The following is a 16325-nucleotide window of genomic DNA, read 5'->3' on the forward strand; positions in this document are numbered from 1 at the left end:
TTGCTCTTTGGCCTCGATTGAGCACATCTAGGAGGCTCTGTGGGAGGCAAGCTGTCGCGCGGAATTTTTGGAGAAGAGGCTTGGCTGAGGGAAAAGAGGTCCGTGTCGATGGACTCCGCGCTCGGCAGATCTCAGAAACGAGAGAAACTAAACCAACCAACTAAGTTATTTTTATATTTTATTATTCATGTTCCCACGCAACTCACACTTTTGACTGCGCCATCTGGTGTAACCCGAAATTAGAATGCTAGAGCACGTCGAGCAAGCAACAGTTTCTCACATTCAATGTCTCTGAGACCAGAGCCGCATGGCTTTGCATAGATTGTCAGTACGAATGCTCTCTTCTGTCGTTTGCTGCTGATCGGCATTGCAACTGATGGTCGTCAAAAGATATGTGAAAAGAAATACAGTATATCACTTGAAGCAAAATTTGAAAATCTGGGGAAGCCAAGAAGACAACAAGACGGCGCTTAGGTTCATGCTGGATCGTGGGAAAGGTGCTTAGAGCTGCGGCAAGCGAGAGCCAGAGTGAGAGCGAGACCAATAAGTTCAAAGTCGTGTCTCAGATTCTGTCTCAGAGGCCGGTACGCAACTTGCAGAGAGCTAATGGACGCGCCTCTCTTCCGCGTCGTGCGCGGTGATGGGCCCATGAAATATTTCAAATCCGATGCCTTGAAATATTCACAGAATTGGTGGTGCTTTGTGGCTGACTGCTTAGTCTGGCTGTTCGCACCAGGCCGTGTAACCGCTTAGATCCTCGCTTCAGCGTCTTCCGCAGCCTACTTTGATATCCACTTTGGCTGCCCAAAGCGCTTAACGGCTATTCATGGTTTAGCGAGGCATGTGAAGCATAAGGAGCGGGGACCCGGTGTGGGAACGTAAACGTAATCCGTCACTTTCGACCAAAGACACCAACGTGGAAGACCGATGAGTGGCGCGCGTTGAATTCACAATAAGAGAGTGGCGGCGTACAGATCAATCACGAATTATGAACGCAAGCGACAGGATGGTCTAGAAGTAATCGAGAGAGCGGTCTTTCGACGTGAAATCACGACTCGCATGCGATTCACGATTGGACAAGGCGCTAACGGTGACCTACGCAGCCTTTTATCGAGGTCCAAGCGACTTGATCATCCGATTGTTGATCGGGTCGCCTGACTCACGGATCCCGAGAAGATCTTGCACGCCCAGCAGCAGAGACAGCAGGGGCTCGAATCTCGATTTTCCAAGCTAGATCTGGAATCTTCCCTGGCTAGCGCTCGACTTATCACGTTGTCACGGTCTTTGTCACGGTCTTTGCGAAACAGGGACCTAACTTACTGCTTAATGGCTGGCAACCATCTCGCTGTAGAGCGAGGGACGTGAAGCGATTCAGTTTTCTAGTCGTTGCTCGCTAAGTTGTAATAGTTATTCACGATTAACGATTCGTGATTGATTTTCAGCCTGCCAACGGCCACTCACGACTCGTGACTGCAGCTGTCAAGCAATCACAAATGTCGGAAATGCCTATTTGCTTCGCTTGGTGTCCATCGCTGCTGCCGTCAAATTCGTTTAAGGAAATTGCACCATTGGACTGGTTCTCGCTTTGTTTATCGCTTTCGCTCATTGGCACAAGACTGCATACAGTATCTGCCTCCGAATGTCCGGGTACCTGCCTAGCTATGAGAACTCTCTGAGACCTTCTTTTCAACGCCATCGGCGCATTAGTGTGGCGTCGGTCGGTCTTTACATTACCGAGATTCAGAGATTGCCGACGCATTGCCTCAACACGCATTTCACGCTCGCACGTCAGGTCTGCAGTATCCCCAACGTTCTGATCCCACCGCTGCAACGCTTTCGAAACGTTTGCTGACATCTCACCTATCTTCTTAATGCGCTCGGCTCTGGATAATATCAGGGCCACCAGAATTCCTAACGAAGCACGGAGGCTGAACTTTGCTATTCTGATTTGGGCCGTCAGCCAGGCGGGTTGAATTCACGTGATTGTGGACATTCACTAGAGGGAGATGTCACGGTTTGCTGGCCAAACATCTGCATACAAAAGGCTGCCTAAGTCCGTGTCGATTTAAGCATGAGAGCTCTGTAGCATTCGTCGATGACGTTGACGTGTCCCTTCCGTGTTCCGATTTCGACCCGAGCGATCGAACCGACCCCAACCGAACCGAACCGAACCGAAATCTCTGGTCAAGGTCAACTGGACATACAAACGCTATCACCTACGTTGAGCGTCGTGTATCAGGGGGCCACCATCACCGCGAGCTTGACACGCACGTAATTCATGGGTCCCAGCGCCGCTCATTGCTAAACCTAGTCTGCGAGGAGTGTTGGGCCCAAAAATTTGTCTCAATTGGGCTACCCAAAGTTTTACCGACAACATTCGGAGGAAGCAGAAGCAGAACCATGGTTAAATTTACCACTGGCCAACTTTCGGCGATAGATAGCGATGAGCATGTGATACCGTCGCCCTTGAAACGGCATCATGCGCAGTCAGGAAGATGGCGAACGCCTTTGTGACTGCCAATGTGAGTCTGCATCGCTGAAGTGTCAGCGTTCCCTTGACCCGCCATTCATCACCGTTAGCATCTCGATTACCACCTGTTCCCGACATGCAAGCAGCACTTCGGAGTCTTGGAACTCTTCACTCGAGAGAACGCGTTCGACTATTCATAGCGGCGCAACAATACCAGCAAATCGGCGAATTGGAACATGAATTTGAATGCCCATGTGACGAATGTTTGCGACGAGAAGGTACGTGAGCAATGTTCTTGATCAATTTGGTCTAGTGAACAGACGCACTAAATGTAGAACGCGACTCTTGCACTAGTACTGGGCTTAAGAAGAATTCGTCGTGCAAGCGCTCAACAGGTTACCGCTTTCAAGCTGTCAGGAGCGCAAATCCAACACGTGGGACTGCATGAGCACGATCCGGTAATAAAAGCACCAAGGCGTCGTCGATCAATGGATGACAATGCCCGAAGGGGTGGAAATAAGATCGGTAGAGTGGCCGGCTTGAGGCCAGGAAGAATCACTTTGACACCCATCCACCTCACACAAGTCGGAGCGGCGCAGACGCCCCATCCGCCTATGCAAGATCATCGCGGGTTCGCCAGTGCCATGACACTATGCAACAAAGACAAGTTTGTCGAGCAACCGTGCTGGGAAAGCGATCAACATTCGCAGCATTCAAGTGTGGTGCATGGTACAGCGAAGAGGAAGCGACAAGCCTCAGTCAGGAAGAGAGGAGAACATAGGGCGTGTGCAACAGAGCAATACATGAACGACTCCCACACTCCTGTCGCTAAAGCTAAAGGCTGGCTGGCCTTGCCTCATCACCGTGGTTTATCTGGAAGTGGGGATTGGAGAGGGGGGAACCGGATGATTGACAAGGCGGCAGAAGGGTTGATCAGGGCGCAGGGGAGGCAGCTACTTGGGTTATTACCTGCTCTGAGAAGCAAGAAGCGCGACAGCAGGAAGAAGATATGATGTGCACGAATTGTGGCTCAAACTGAGCAAGACTCAAACTGAGAAAAGAATCGAGCAATTTCAGGCGAATTATGAAACATGATGGTGCATTTCACGATCTGTTTGTGGATGATGTTCACGTCGGTAAATGGCTTTCAGACGAGCTTCTCTTGACTTTCTCCGGAACTTTCGGTGGACCAACCAAAGAAGCGGTACAGACCGTCCCATACCTCGGGCTTACAACCCATGGCCAGCAGCATTACAGCGGGCAAATGAATGAGACTGACCCAAAAGCACCATCTGGCCGACTTAACCGTTCGCTCGCGGTAGAATTTCCACGCCGCATGTGCCATCAACAGATTCAAAGGCGTACTGAGCACGGCGTAGGCTACGGGACTCACAATCCCACTCAGCGGGATCATGAGTGTGCAAATGGGCAACAGAGCTACAGCGTACCTCAGCGAGACCCTCCTGTTGAGCGCCGGGTCGGTAACAGCCATCATCCGGTACCCGCCTCTTGCGTATTCGGCCCTCAAGGTGTGTGCGAGAGAGTTGAAGTGTGGGAACTGCCATGCGAACAGCAGCGCTGCGAGCGACCAACCTCCTACATCAGTCGAGGTGTGCAACGTGCCCGTGCATGCGGCCCAGCCCATAAGCGGTGGTAGCGCGCCAACCACAGCTCCGACCCACGTATTGGCAATCGTGCTCCGCTTCATGGGTGTGTAGGTAAACGAGTAGAGGACCACATTCGCCGCGCCCAACAGCGCGGTAAGTGGGTTGACCGTTGTCAAGAGCAAACCGACGCCGGAAGCTGCGGATACAGAGGCGAACGTGAACGCGTGCAGAGGCGTGACGGAACGAGATGGGAGAGGTCGTGCTCGTGTACGTTGCATCTGGGCGTCGTATGGCGACTCGACAAGCTGGTTCAGTGCGTTTGCTGCTGCAGAGCAGAGAGTCATGCCGGCGGTGAGGGCGAGCAGAGTGGTGACGGGAGAGGCAACCGCGACGGTGAGCGAAGCTGGACACAGTGCGTAACCTGCCATGCCGGTGAGGACGACGAGAAAGGTAAGGCGCGATTTGGAGAGTTGTTTGTAGAGTTTGGGAAGCGTTGCCGTGGAAAGCGGTGGCACGGGGCGGAAGGCAGAAAACGAGGTGGAAGGCTCGCGCGATCGCAGGCCGCCGAGAGAGCGAAGGTCAACGACGGTGGGATCGTCAGAGATGGGTGCGAACGAGGCTACATCCATGTCAGCTTCGGTCACTGCAGTAGTAGCTGCGGTAGGAGTCGATGCAGAAGTCGAAGCGGCAGCAGCACGAGTGCTAGAAGAGGTGAAGGATCGACGACCAAGGTTTGACGCCGTGAGCGGGGTTCGCCCACGCACTTTGGTGCGCAGCGTCCTGTACAAGCTCCAAATGGCATCACCATCCACATAGCAGCCCTTGAGCCAACGCTTGATCTCACCTGGATTGCTCTCATCCCATTCGAACCCTTTCCTGGAGTGCAATACACGTCGATTGTCAAAAATGACGCACTCTCCCTCCTCCATTTGCTTCTCGTACCTGAATTCTTCGGCAAGCGTCAGATCCGAGAAGCGTTTGAGCGCAAGATAGAATGTCTGCCTCTGCTCTGGGGTCTTGAGATGCTTGGTCGGATGCAGAGGGATCGGCGACTGGAACGGTGGCGAGTAGTTGACCGCGCTCAGCCTTGGCATGGTGGTTCCAGCCAGCGGACCACCTGCATGCCCCTCGGTGTCATGTGCAAGTTCGAACGTTGGGTGCGTGAAACGGTAATGTCTTCCGTCGTTGACATAATGAAATCCAACGGGCACTTTGGTCAAGACCTCCCACAGCTCGCGGTCCTCTTCCCACATTCGCTCGGCAACCTTGAAACTGTCAACAAAAATACTGGCGCCACCACGCACCTTATTCCTGAGCATGTGAAGGAACTGGAAGCGGGGCGGGTTTTGAAAGTAGAGCAGGTCCATGTGGAGGCCCAGGTCAAGATTGGTGTATGCGATGTTGCGTGCACCTGCTTTAGACCGGACATCCCAAAGCAGACCGTAAAAGGTGTTGCGCAGCTCGCCCATGATGTTTGCCAGCTCTCGAAGGCGTGCAGACTGGGGTCCCTCTTCGGTCGCGGTCGTGTCAGTGGGGAGTCGGGTGACGAACGCGAATCCATCGCGAATGATGGCCTCGGTCAGGGCGTACCGCGCTTCAGTTAGTTCGGTGGAGTCAGGGTCATCATTTGGCCGGATAGCATCCCAAGGGATGCGTGCCGGTCGAGCACCCGCTCCGCTCTCAACAGCATCAGAAGCCAGCGGTGCGTCAGGCGACCAGGGCGTCGACTTGAAATGGGTCAGGTCCTTGGCAGCCCAGTATTCCGGTACGGCCATGACATCCATATGCGTGTCAGCATAGAATGTTTCGACAGCATGGCGGAGCAAGAACGATATAGGAAAGTCGGAAGTGTGTGGTGCGTCGGCCTGTTTGGCCTCGCCGAAGGTAGCAGTAAATGCATTGACAACAGCATGTTCCTTCGCAAAGGTGAGTCGAAGTGCTGGTTCGTCTCCTGATGTGATCAGTGTCGGTGGGTGTTCTGGATCGAGAAGGGCGACTTCAAGAGGTACATCACTGGTGTGGAAGAGTTTCTGACGATTGCTCGGGTGAACCGACTGTGGCGCTTGGCAGGCATCACGCAGCCAGACATGGTCAAATCGGAAGGGCTGCAAACCCAGGTGCTGCGATTCGATCGAGACTCCATCCGAGAGCAGACGAATGACAATGTCAGAGTCGGGAATGCGAAGCTCGTTCGTCGGACTCTTGTTGAGAGCTGCCGTAGAGCTCAGGGAACGACGAGGCTCAGCTGACCCAGCCAATGCTGCGCGCCAGTCGCCGCAGTCTCTTGCGTGCTGTTGAGCAACTCGGTGAGAGGCAGTGTGCAGACCGGCAGTAGCGACAGCAGGCAACTGACACAAAAGGTAACGACGCAAATCTCGGCATACGCGTTGGCTTGTTGCCACAAGGCGACTACTGGGTTTCAGCAGCATGATTGGCAAGACCGAAAGGATACGACCTTCGGTAGCCCAGCCGAGCGATGCGGATGCTGGCGGAATGCCTGCATTGACAGGCTCTTTGATGGCAGCCGCTTTGACTGCCTCGTCATCTCTGGTCAGATAGTCGGCGATTGCAAGATTGGCAGCAACGATAGCAGCAATCCCAAACACCAAGAAAAGACTACGCCTCGTCGCGTCCCACTTGACATTCTGCTCGATCTCGGTCTTGAGATCCGAGAGACTGATCGTGAAACGGTTGTTAAGGTCCTGAATCTCTTGTTCAAGGTTGTTCTGTTCCTCTTTGGACTCGGCTTTGCGATTATTCATGTCGACCTGGATATCGTGCTTGAGGCGCTCGACGTCTTCCTTCATCTTTTGCTCGAGCGCATCCACTTCGCGCTGAAGGAGGGTAGTGATGCTTCGCAACCCAGCGGCGTCGTTCCTGCCTCGCACCTGCACCTCGGTGCGGATCTCGGACAAGGCCGCCTTGAATAGGTAGGCTTGATTCTCAACATCGCTTTTGTTAAGGCAGGCATGTGCCAGCTGCCGACCACGGGTTGTGATGAGGTGTCGAACGCCTTCCATGATGGCCTCTGCTGGGTCGTGTCGGCGCGCAATTTGGAGCTGGAGTTCGTGAGCGCTAGATTTGATTTGATTCTGCTTACCCTTGACAGTCTTGACATTGGCCGCAGCGCGTTGCATCCTGGTCGCCGTCGAGATCCAGCCACCTGCTTCCAGTCGCTTGACAAATCCATGTGTGTCAAAGGGCACCTGGAGACTCTGCAGCGACTGTGGTGAAACATGTCGGTGGAGTCTCTGGTCGAATTCGACGTCGCCGCCCGCATCGCCAGAGGGTGGAGTGGTCGGCTGTGGAGTCCCTGATGCATCCGACGAAGACGAAGACGTGCTTGTTGTCTGCTGTGAATCGTCCGTAGATGCTGACGAAGACGATGGTGACGACCAAGTGGACGTCGAACCGGAAGACGTTCCAGGTGGTAGGAGGCTCTGGTCAGACGAAGGTGTGGTAAATGACGGATAAAGGGCTGCGGGATTTGGAGGCGACGTGAGACCGGAATAGACCCTCTTATTCTGCTCCTGAGCATGGAAGAATCGCTGCTTCAACAGATCCTCTCCGGTCGCAGGGCCAGTGCTGGCTGCTGCGGCGTTGGAAGTTTGTTGGCCGCTTGCGCTTGATTGAACATCTTGTTGCCTAAAATTAGTGGAAGACGTCTGCTGCTGCTGCTGCGATGACGCCTGCTCAGAGCTCGACGAAGCCTTATTGGAGGAAGATGACGATTGCTTTGCGCTTTGGCTGTTGTCGTCGGCCTTCAGCACATCATCAACCTGTGGTGTGCGGGACGATCGCTCTGCAGCATTGCTGGTAGCTGGTTGACCGCTCCTACTGTCCGTGACCTTCACAGATGAAGTAATCTTACTGTCAATCTGGGAGGCATCAGCGCTCGAAGCGCCTGCATACTTGCCCTTTGAGTCCGCGGACGCTTGTGAGGCTGAAGTTGTGGAGAATCCAAGCTTCTGACCAGGGCTACAGAGCTTGAAGCGACGCGGTTGGTAAAAGAGGTGGCGAGGCAACGAATGCCTTTGGACTATCACCTGAAGATGAGGCGCATCGACACCAGCTTGTCTGGCTAGGCATGCAGCAGCCTTGGAGCCGACGTTGCTCCAGCTCATGCTAAAATGCCGTATCAAGTCGAGCTAGAGATGAGGAGGCGTACAGGGGTTGATCGAACCGGTGGAACGGGAGAGCTTCTGCGAGTCTTGTAGTCTGGGGTGAGGAATACGTTGGACTCTACTCAGCCATCGTGATTGCAGCCTTATTGCGAGCTCAACTGCAAATGGTGTCTGTAGATGGCGTCAACAGGATCCGTTCCGTGCTTCACAAAGCGCGTTGATTGTATTGGTGTGGTGCGCTGAGTTGGGGTCGAGGTAAGGTATGTGTCGTGATTGCAAGGTTCAAGGTGTTCTTGTTTTTCAATCGTGAATCGTGAATTCGTCACAACCGAAGCCGGCTGGCCGTTCATGGCCGACTCTTCGCAAATCACGAATCACGAATCACGAATCACGAATTCGGCGTTCAGTCGTGAGTCGTGAGCCGTGAGTGGGTTTCTGGACACGGAACACCACGATTCACGATTCATCATTTATGATTCGTGATTGATCTAGCTGCGATCTCACACTCTGAAAAACTGTGCCGTGTGCATCACGCATCACACGCGTGACGGTGCGTGGAACACGGTAGCACGAAACAAGCACAGCACAGCGAATCACGAATCGTGAATCCTGAATGTGAATCGTGAATTGCACTCACGACTACGTGCTGTGTGCGTGTGCGTGTGCATGTGCAGTGACGAGTGAGTCGTGAGTGTGCTATTTCGTGTTGGTCCGAGCGGACATTCACACACTCGTCAACGCCCACTCACGATTCGTGACGTGCCAGTTACGGAGTCGTTCTTCTCATTTGTGAAAGCAACGTATACCCACTTTTTGCCTCTCGACGCTGACCACACAGCCATTGTCAATACCTTCGTCCCTGCTATAGCAGCAAAAGTGCCTTCGTCATCATGTCGCATGCACAGGATCCCACCATTGGCGACGACGAGCTTGCTACAACTGGTACGTTGTCCCTCATGCTTGGTATCGGTCATGGCACCGGACGAATGTGATCCTGACGCATCCTTTCATCTTGTTGCTCACTTTGTTTATCTGCTGTAGCCACCGCCGGCTACAAGGTTGGCGAGAAAAAGTCGCTCGCTGAATACTCGCAGCTGGATGCGGAAGACGAGTCGCTAGCAAGATGGAAGGCAAGCCTCGGAATTGGCGCTTCCACCAGCGCCGTCGACCCAAATGCTCCTAAGCTCTCACTACACAGTCTCTCCCTAGTATCGCCAACAGCACCTGGCGGAAGCATCTCGATCAACCTCCAGCAGCCCAAAGAGCAGCTTGCACAGATCAAGCAGAACCCCCTCTCGGTCAAGGAGGGCGTCGAGTACAGTGTCAAGATTCGGTTCAGCGTGGGAAGCGACATTCTCTCGGGTCTCAAGTACGTTCAGGTGGTCAAGCGGGCCGGCATCAAGGGTAAGTTCAGAATTCCTAACCTGTTGAGCATGGAACGCAAGAAGTTGTACTGAGCTGGCATTTTGGGCTTGATTTTTTTTCCGTTGTGCAGTCGACAAGATGGAAGAGATGATCGGATCCTACGGTCCACGACCCGAGCCATATGAAAAGACGTTTGCTTCCAGTGAGGCACCCAGCGGTATGATGGCTCGTGGCAACTACAGCGTACGCAGTCGTGTGGTCGATGACGACAACCACGTTTTTGCCGACTGGGAGTGGGCTTTCAAGGTAAGCAAACTCATCATGCTCCCAATACTACGCCACGACGCGCTCTGCAGACTGACTTTTCTCAATCACGCTTTCTCGTCAACAGATCGCCAAGGACTGGTAAAAACTTTCGCTCCGGCCCGCCTTCGCTGCTTCATATCTCCTCCCATCTTGTTTTCTATCGATACAACGTCAATACTTCTCGTACTCTACGCAATGCAAGTTCCCAATGTCACCATGCCCTTTGTAGTGTGATTTAGTGTGGGGTCAAGATTGTCCCAAGGCAGCTGCAAAGATGGTGAGAAAGCTGTTGGCAAGCGAGGGGTGCTGGAAAGCCTCGCTATCTTTTTGCTTCCCGTCTCGAGTGGGCTAGTGGTGAGGGGAGATATGAATCACGAATGTCGATTCTGACGCAGCAGCACTCGTGACTGCTGCTTCTGCTGTTAGAATCCGTGCCGCCTCGTCTTCTATTGCTGTTGCTTCGACTGCTACCGGTGCTGCTTTCGGTTCCCACATTCTCGCCTCTATCCATGCGAGACTTGTCCACCAATCCCAAAGTATTGCCTAACCCTAAGCTTGTCTCACCTCCCTGTTGCAACTCTAACCTCGTTTGCAGATCCTGTCGCTCGCCTAGAAGTCTTCGAATCATCTCTTCCAAATCGCGCATTTTGGAACAACGCTGTTCATCTTGTTGACGAAGTTGAGCTACCTCCCCTTCGAGTTTGAAAACGTGATCTTCTTTGCGGTCTCGTAGACGACGTTGGGCGTTTCGATTCTGCTCGCGACGACGCGACTTTTGCTCGAGCTTGGCTGCCTGCTGAGCTTGGTCGATGGCGTTCATTTTCGATCGACCGCGTCGCTTGGCATGAGAAGATAATGGGGGTAGGGCAGAGAAGTAGAGGCATGAATCGAGCATGTGTGTGTTGTCAGCAACATTGACGTCGGAACTGCGTGCTGTGGTGCAGCTTTCATGGGCACCGCTGCCGTTGCCGGTGTTGATGCGATGTGGTCGTGATGCTGGCTCGCTTGTTAGGTATGGAGCCAAGCTGGTACGTATCCCACCATGTGGTGCTCTAGTAGCCGCAACATCATCCAGGGGAACAAGGACGGCCGAAGCTGCTGGATATTGCCGATGCAGGTAGTGCTGCTGCTGGTGAAGTTGCTGGTGGTGCTCAGAATGCATATTACGACGAGGGCGATGCGATTGAGTATCGGCGTGGGAAGCTGTCAGCCCACTAGACATGGATGGCCAAATACCTATGCCCAAAGAGGTGGTAGTGGCCATGGTGATTTGCCGGTAGATTCCACAAATGTACGCCAGTGAAGGGTGGAAGATGAGTTATGCTTTCCACTGCGCGAAGCCAACGCCTTTCGAAAAGTCTATCAACACCGAGTATACGTCGATCGCGTTCCCGAAAGAGCGATGGTTCTTGAGCACCGCCTTTTGGCCAGATTGAATGGACAGGAGGGATGAAAGGAAGAACTGAAATGGGAAACGAGATAGGCTTGTTCGAGCTTTCTATCCAGGTATCAGTAGACTCCCTCTCACCATCTGTATCCGTGCCACGAGGCGACCCAGATACGAGATCCAAGATACTAATGCCTATGAGTCTCAACAGCAGACCTCAGTCTGAACGAATGTCCGTTTAGGATACACAGGAGTGCTACGGTCGCCTCACTTTAGCACCGAGAGTCGACGGATCAAGCTCTGCAGACCAACATAGCAAAATGAGCGCTGTTGAGGAGCCCAAGTTATTCCGTTTCGCAAAATCCCATTCTTTCATTCACTCGTCACCATGTGTGCACCGGCGAATGAATGAAACAGATCAAAATTCGATGGCAACATCCATTCTTTGCCAGCCATCAAGCACGTGGAACATGGATGACTGTGTCTTATACATTGATCTAGAGAGGGAGAGAGAGCAGGGTTGTAGATTCGTGATTCAAAGTACCAACCAGCGCAAAAACCCCCACACCGATTTAGATTCACAACTGCAACCAAGCCCAATGTAGCGAGCATCCAGATGGTAGGAAAGTGTTGGGTGTGAACATTCAAACCCCGTAGTCAACCGCCTTGATCGGCAGGATTAAAAAAAGCTTATAGGACAGCGGTTTTTGTGAGAATCGGGATGGAACGCACATTCCATCACGCATATTACCACTGTAAGTTGTTGCAAATGTCCAAGAGGAAGCCAGGGGAAACACACGCGGCATTGCGGAGTATGGATCAAATGCGTCAGGTTCGCAGGCCACCTTCACGATTCGTAATCGACACAATCACCAATTAATTCGTGATTGGCCGATCGGCTAGTTCGTGTCGGGATCGAGAGCCAACCTAAGTTAAGGATCGCTCGCCCTCTGTTCCTTGATTGACTCGGCAGCGTTGCATGGATAGCCACACAGCACCGAGATGTTAGAAGCCCGCCATCGAGTGGATAAAATCTCTTTCGGCAACATTCGTGAGTCTGTATCTCAACGTGTTGAAAAGCGCCGACAATCACGAATGAACAGACCAACATTCGTGATTCGTGATTTGGTAGTTACCAATTTTCTGGTACCTTTTTAATTATCATTTCTTCTTCCACAAGTCACGAGTCGATTTGCCGATAGCTTGATGTTCACTGCCTGACAACCAGATCCCGTGGAAACATGATATCACTTAGATGTCACGCGACGGCGTTTCGACTCGGCCTCCTACGCTCCTCTGACCAGACCTATTCTGCCTTGATTTGCGATGCAAGTCATCGCATGAGTCGCGCAGCCGAGTCTGCATGTACAGCTTGGTCGATTGACCTCTCAACTGACCTTGCCCGCATTTTGTGTCATCGTGCGTGTCATTCACAATTCAATAAGCATCTCATGCCTTGCTCGTCAACCTCCTGGCCACGAAAAAGCATACATGTATACAGCCACATCATCTGCCGGCTCACCAAGCAAGCGATTAGCAAGTTCAAACGCGTGATAATTCCCATCGCTCACAAAACACACTCACACACCTTCAATCGTGAATCGTGAATATCACTCACGACTGGGAGCCGATTCGACAGAACGGAGGCAGATGACATCATCTCTTCCCGTTGCATGTCGTCGTTGCATGTTGTCTCGAACCAGGACAAGATCATGGCTCCCCTGACAAAGTCTCTTTCTCCGTCCGTATCGCCGCATATCTACTGAGGTCAAGACGACCCGAGTCAACACTACAACATATACGAGTCGAAAACCACACCAATCACGAATGTTTGAGCTGAGGCAGAAATTCAAGACACCGCTACTTGCGATGCTGGCTAAAGCATGTATTCTTTTTGAACTATCTACATAAGTGCTAGATGCCAAACAACTTCCGAGACCCTTACCTAGTTGACTTAGTTGGCGGCGGCAGCAGCGGAAGCAGCATCAGTAACGCTGAGCTTGGCAACGTCCGGCAACTCGTCGGCCGAAGTGATGAGCTTGGTCACCTTGCCGATAGCCACCGTACGTCCTTCGTCTCGCAGCGTGAAACGGCCCAGCTGCGGGTAGTCCTTGAACCTCTCGACACAGATCGGACCAGCAAGCTCGACGAGCGCGATGATCTTCATACCCTTCTTAGCAAACTGAGGACCACGTCGACTCTTCTTGCCCGTCTTTTTGTCGTAGTAGTGCAGAAGCGCTGCCAAGTTGGCCTCTTGTGACACGGTGTGGCAGTGAACTACGGCACTGTAACCGGCACAGATGATATTACGGTGCTCGAGGATGGCGAGCTGAGCTTCAAAGTGTGTGGCTACATGCACCGGGTTGACGGGATCGGTCAACACGTGGCCCACAGTAACGTCTTCATGGTCGATGCCTTTCAACTTGACACGTACATTGTCGCCCGAGATGGCAGCAGGAACTTCCTCCTCCTGCTCGTTGAAGATAGCAGAAGCTTCAACCGAGACCTTGTTGGGCATGAGCAGGAGCGTGTCGCCCTTCTTGATCTTACCGGCCTCGAGCTTGCCGACCACGACGGTACCCATGTCATTGTACTTTTCCGAGATGGGCATCTTGAGCGGTGCCGAGATTTTGCGGTCGCCGAGCTCGAGGTTGTCGAGGAACTCGAGCAGAGAGGGGCCATTGTACCAGTCGCAGATGCTTTTAGGCACACGTTCCTTGAGATTCTGGCCGGCGTACGCCGAGACGGGAATGTAGGTGATATCGGTCTTGGGATTGAAGCCAGCCGAACGCAGGAAGGGAGTGAGCTTGGCTTGGATTTCTTCGTAGCGCGACTTTTCCCATTGTACCGTCGACTCGTCCATCTTGTTGACCACGACAATGAGACGCTGGACACCAGCAGTCTTGACAAGAACGGCGTGCTCACGCGTCTGTCCACCACGTTCAAAACCAGTCTCGAACTCGCCCTTTCGCGCCGAGATGACGAGGACGGCGACATCGGCCTGCGCAGCACCACTGATCATACTGGGCACAAACGACTTGTGTCCTGGAGCATCGAGGATCGTGTAGCGGCGCTTGCCCGTCTCGAAGTAGGCACGACCCACCTCGACCGTCTTACCCTTCTCACGCTCTTGCGCCGTTGAGTCGAGCGCCCAGGAGAGGTACCACGACTCTCGGCCAGCTTCCTTGGCCTCGCGCTCGTACTTTTCCATGGTTCGCTTGTCGACCATGCCGGTGAGGAAGAGCAAGTTGCCACCCATGGTAGACTTTCCGGCATCGACGTGGCCAATGAAGACAATGTTCAAGTGCGACTTGAGTTCGTCACTCTTCTCACCGAAAAGGTCCTTGAGCGTCTCTTCGTCCGTGACCTTGGAGGCCTCGGCGAGAATCTGATCGGCATTTGTGGTAGCACGTTCGGTTGCGACAGGCTTGGAGGAGAGTGAAGCCACCTTGGACTCGGCCTTGGAAGCAGTGGCAGCGGAGGACGAGGCAGCAGCAGCAGAAGGCGCTGGCGAATCACTGCGAGAGGATGGAGCAGTAACAGCGGTAGAAGAAGGTGCCTCGGTGTCCTTGACAGCACTGACGGCCGCCGAATGTACTGAAATCTCGGCTTTGGTAGCAGCGGAAACAGCTTCCTTGGCAGCCTCTGGCTTCTTGGCGCCACCAATGGAGATACTGACAGGCTTGCGCGGGGCGTCGCTCTTGTCTGCGGTAGTAGCAGCGGGCTTGGCACCTCCACCGATGGAAATGCTGACTGGCTTTCGGGGTGCATCGGAAGCCGCAGGAGCGGCAGGTTTGGCGCCGCCGCCGATCGAGATGCTGACAGGCTTCCGGGAAGCAACATCAGAGGTAGCGGCTGCGGGCTGAGCTGGGCGCGCTGGAGGCTGGTTGGAACCCGATGCTGCGGGGCGAGCAGGCAGACCGTTGAAACCCTGCTGAGCGTATTGGTTCGAAAAACCCGGTTGGTTAAAACCCTGCTGAGCATAGCCGCCACCATACGGCTGCTGCTGGTACTGTTGGTATTGCTGGTACTGGCTGTTGTAACCGCCGTTGAAGCCTTGCTGCTGCTGCTGCTGCTGACCGAAACCCTGCTGGTAGTATGCGCCCTGCTGGCCATAAGGAGTACCGCCCTGTTGCTGCTGACCCTGCTGTTGCTGGCCGCCGGGAACGAAGCCCGAGGCGTTGGGGTTGAAGCCGCCAAAGCTAGGAGCGTTTGGATTCATCGTGACGCGAGAAAAGGCCTGTTTAATGCGATGACGAAGCGGGGACCGGATCGAAGAGGGGGTCTCTTACTCGGGGTGTGATGCAGCGCCGAAAAAAAATGTGGCGCTGTACTGGAACGTTCGATCGAGAATGAGAATCTCGTAGACTATCAATAAGTTTGATCAAGGTGTTCCAATGCAGAACTGCGGCAAAGGTAAAGGGATGCACGATAAGATGGTGGTCTGTGATCAAGGCACTCCACCTGCAAAAGTGGATCAACGTCGAGCGCAAAAGGTTCAAATGACTCTTTAATGGTCTGTGATTCGTGTCACTGGAAAGGCAGACTCAGCTTTCGTTGGACTGCAGCACTTTCGCAGCGCTTTGTCGTCTGAGCGTGGATCGACGGATGAGAACTGACGCCTGCCACTCTGCCACTCCGTGACTTGGCGTCCAGCATTCACGATTTAGAACAAGCAAGCTCCAAAGGAAGCTTACCAAAAAAAAAAAAAAATCTTCTCATTTTCCAGCAACTTGCAAATTTAACGGCCGAATTAGTACCGATTGATCTAACACTCGTTCTCATGGCTTACGTCTGTCTCCTCGTGCCCCACGCCTTGTGCCTGACCGCCAGCCTCGCCACGCTGGAAGAACAAGTCATGAGTCTGAGTCGCAATCACGAATCACGAATCACGAATCACGAATCACGAATAGCTTCGCACGACGTTTGGGCCACTCACGACTGTCAAATACTCTGTCAACTCTGTCATTCACCGATTGCTCTCGACACACTGCACCATCACCCCTGTTCTCAGAATCTTCGCCTAGCATATCACGCTCAACGCTCACCTTTCTTATCGGGAACCA

The 16325-nt window shown here is 53.3% G+C and overlaps 6 protein-coding genes across 6 annotated transcripts; 2 read left to right on the forward strand and 4 right to left on the reverse strand.

Moving 5' to 3' along the window:
* Nucleotides 1-1438: 1438 nt before the first annotated feature.
* UMAG_10739 (uncharacterized protein) lies at nt 1439-1855 on the reverse strand (the record flags this gene model as incomplete). Its single annotated transcript, XM_011393241.1, has 1 exon — nt 1439-1855. The coding sequence occupies one exon, from the start codon at nt 1853-1855 to the stop codon at nt 1439-1441; it is 417 nt and encodes a 138-aa protein (XP_011391543.1).
* Nucleotides 1856-2606: 751 nt separating this feature from the next.
* Nucleotides 2607-3483, forward strand: UMAG_05691 (uncharacterized protein; the record flags this gene model as incomplete). Its single annotated transcript, XM_011393147.1, has 2 exons — nt 2607-2748; nt 2825-3483. The coding sequence occupies 2 exons, from the start codon at nt 2607-2609 to the stop codon at nt 3481-3483; spliced, it is 801 nt and encodes a 266-aa protein (XP_011391449.1).
* Nucleotides 3484-3617: 134 nt separating this feature from the next.
* On the reverse strand, nt 3618-8201 carry UMAG_05692 (uncharacterized protein; the record flags this gene model as incomplete). Its single annotated transcript, XM_011393148.1, has 1 exon — nt 3618-8201. The coding sequence occupies one exon, from the start codon at nt 8199-8201 to the stop codon at nt 3618-3620; it is 4584 nt and encodes a 1527-aa protein (XP_011391450.1).
* Nucleotides 8202-9091: 890 nt separating this feature from the next.
* UMAG_05693 (putative rho GDP dissociation inhibitor) lies at nt 9092-9975 on the forward strand (the record flags this gene model as incomplete). Its single annotated transcript, XM_011393149.1, has 4 exons — nt 9092-9143; nt 9243-9605; nt 9697-9872; nt 9958-9975. The coding sequence occupies 4 exons, from the start codon at nt 9092-9094 to the stop codon at nt 9973-9975; spliced, it is 609 nt and encodes a 202-aa protein (XP_011391451.1).
* Nucleotides 9976-10191: 216 nt separating this feature from the next.
* UMAG_05694 (uncharacterized protein) lies at nt 10192-11136 on the reverse strand (the record flags this gene model as incomplete). The annotated part of the gene is made up of 1 exon (XM_011393150.1): nt 10192-11136. The coding sequence occupies one exon, from the start codon at nt 11134-11136 to the stop codon at nt 10192-10194; it is 945 nt and encodes a 314-aa protein (XP_011391452.1).
* A 2077-nt stretch (nt 11137-13213) lies between these two features.
* Nucleotides 13214-15481, reverse strand: UMAG_05695 (putative eukaryotic peptide chain release factor GTP-binding subunit; the record flags this gene model as incomplete). Its single annotated transcript, XM_011393151.1, has 1 exon — nt 13214-15481. One exon carries the CDS (start codon nt 15479-15481, stop codon nt 13214-13216), a length of 2268 nt encoding a protein of 755 aa, XP_011391453.1.
* Between the last annotated feature and the right edge of the window lie 844 nt (nt 15482-16325).

Source organism: Mycosarcoma maydis, chromosome 16, assembly GCF_000328475.2.
Source record: "Mycosarcoma maydis chromosome 16, whole genome shotgun sequence".
NCBI lineage: Eukaryota > Fungi > Basidiomycota > Ustilaginomycetes > Ustilaginales > Mycosarcoma > Mycosarcoma maydis.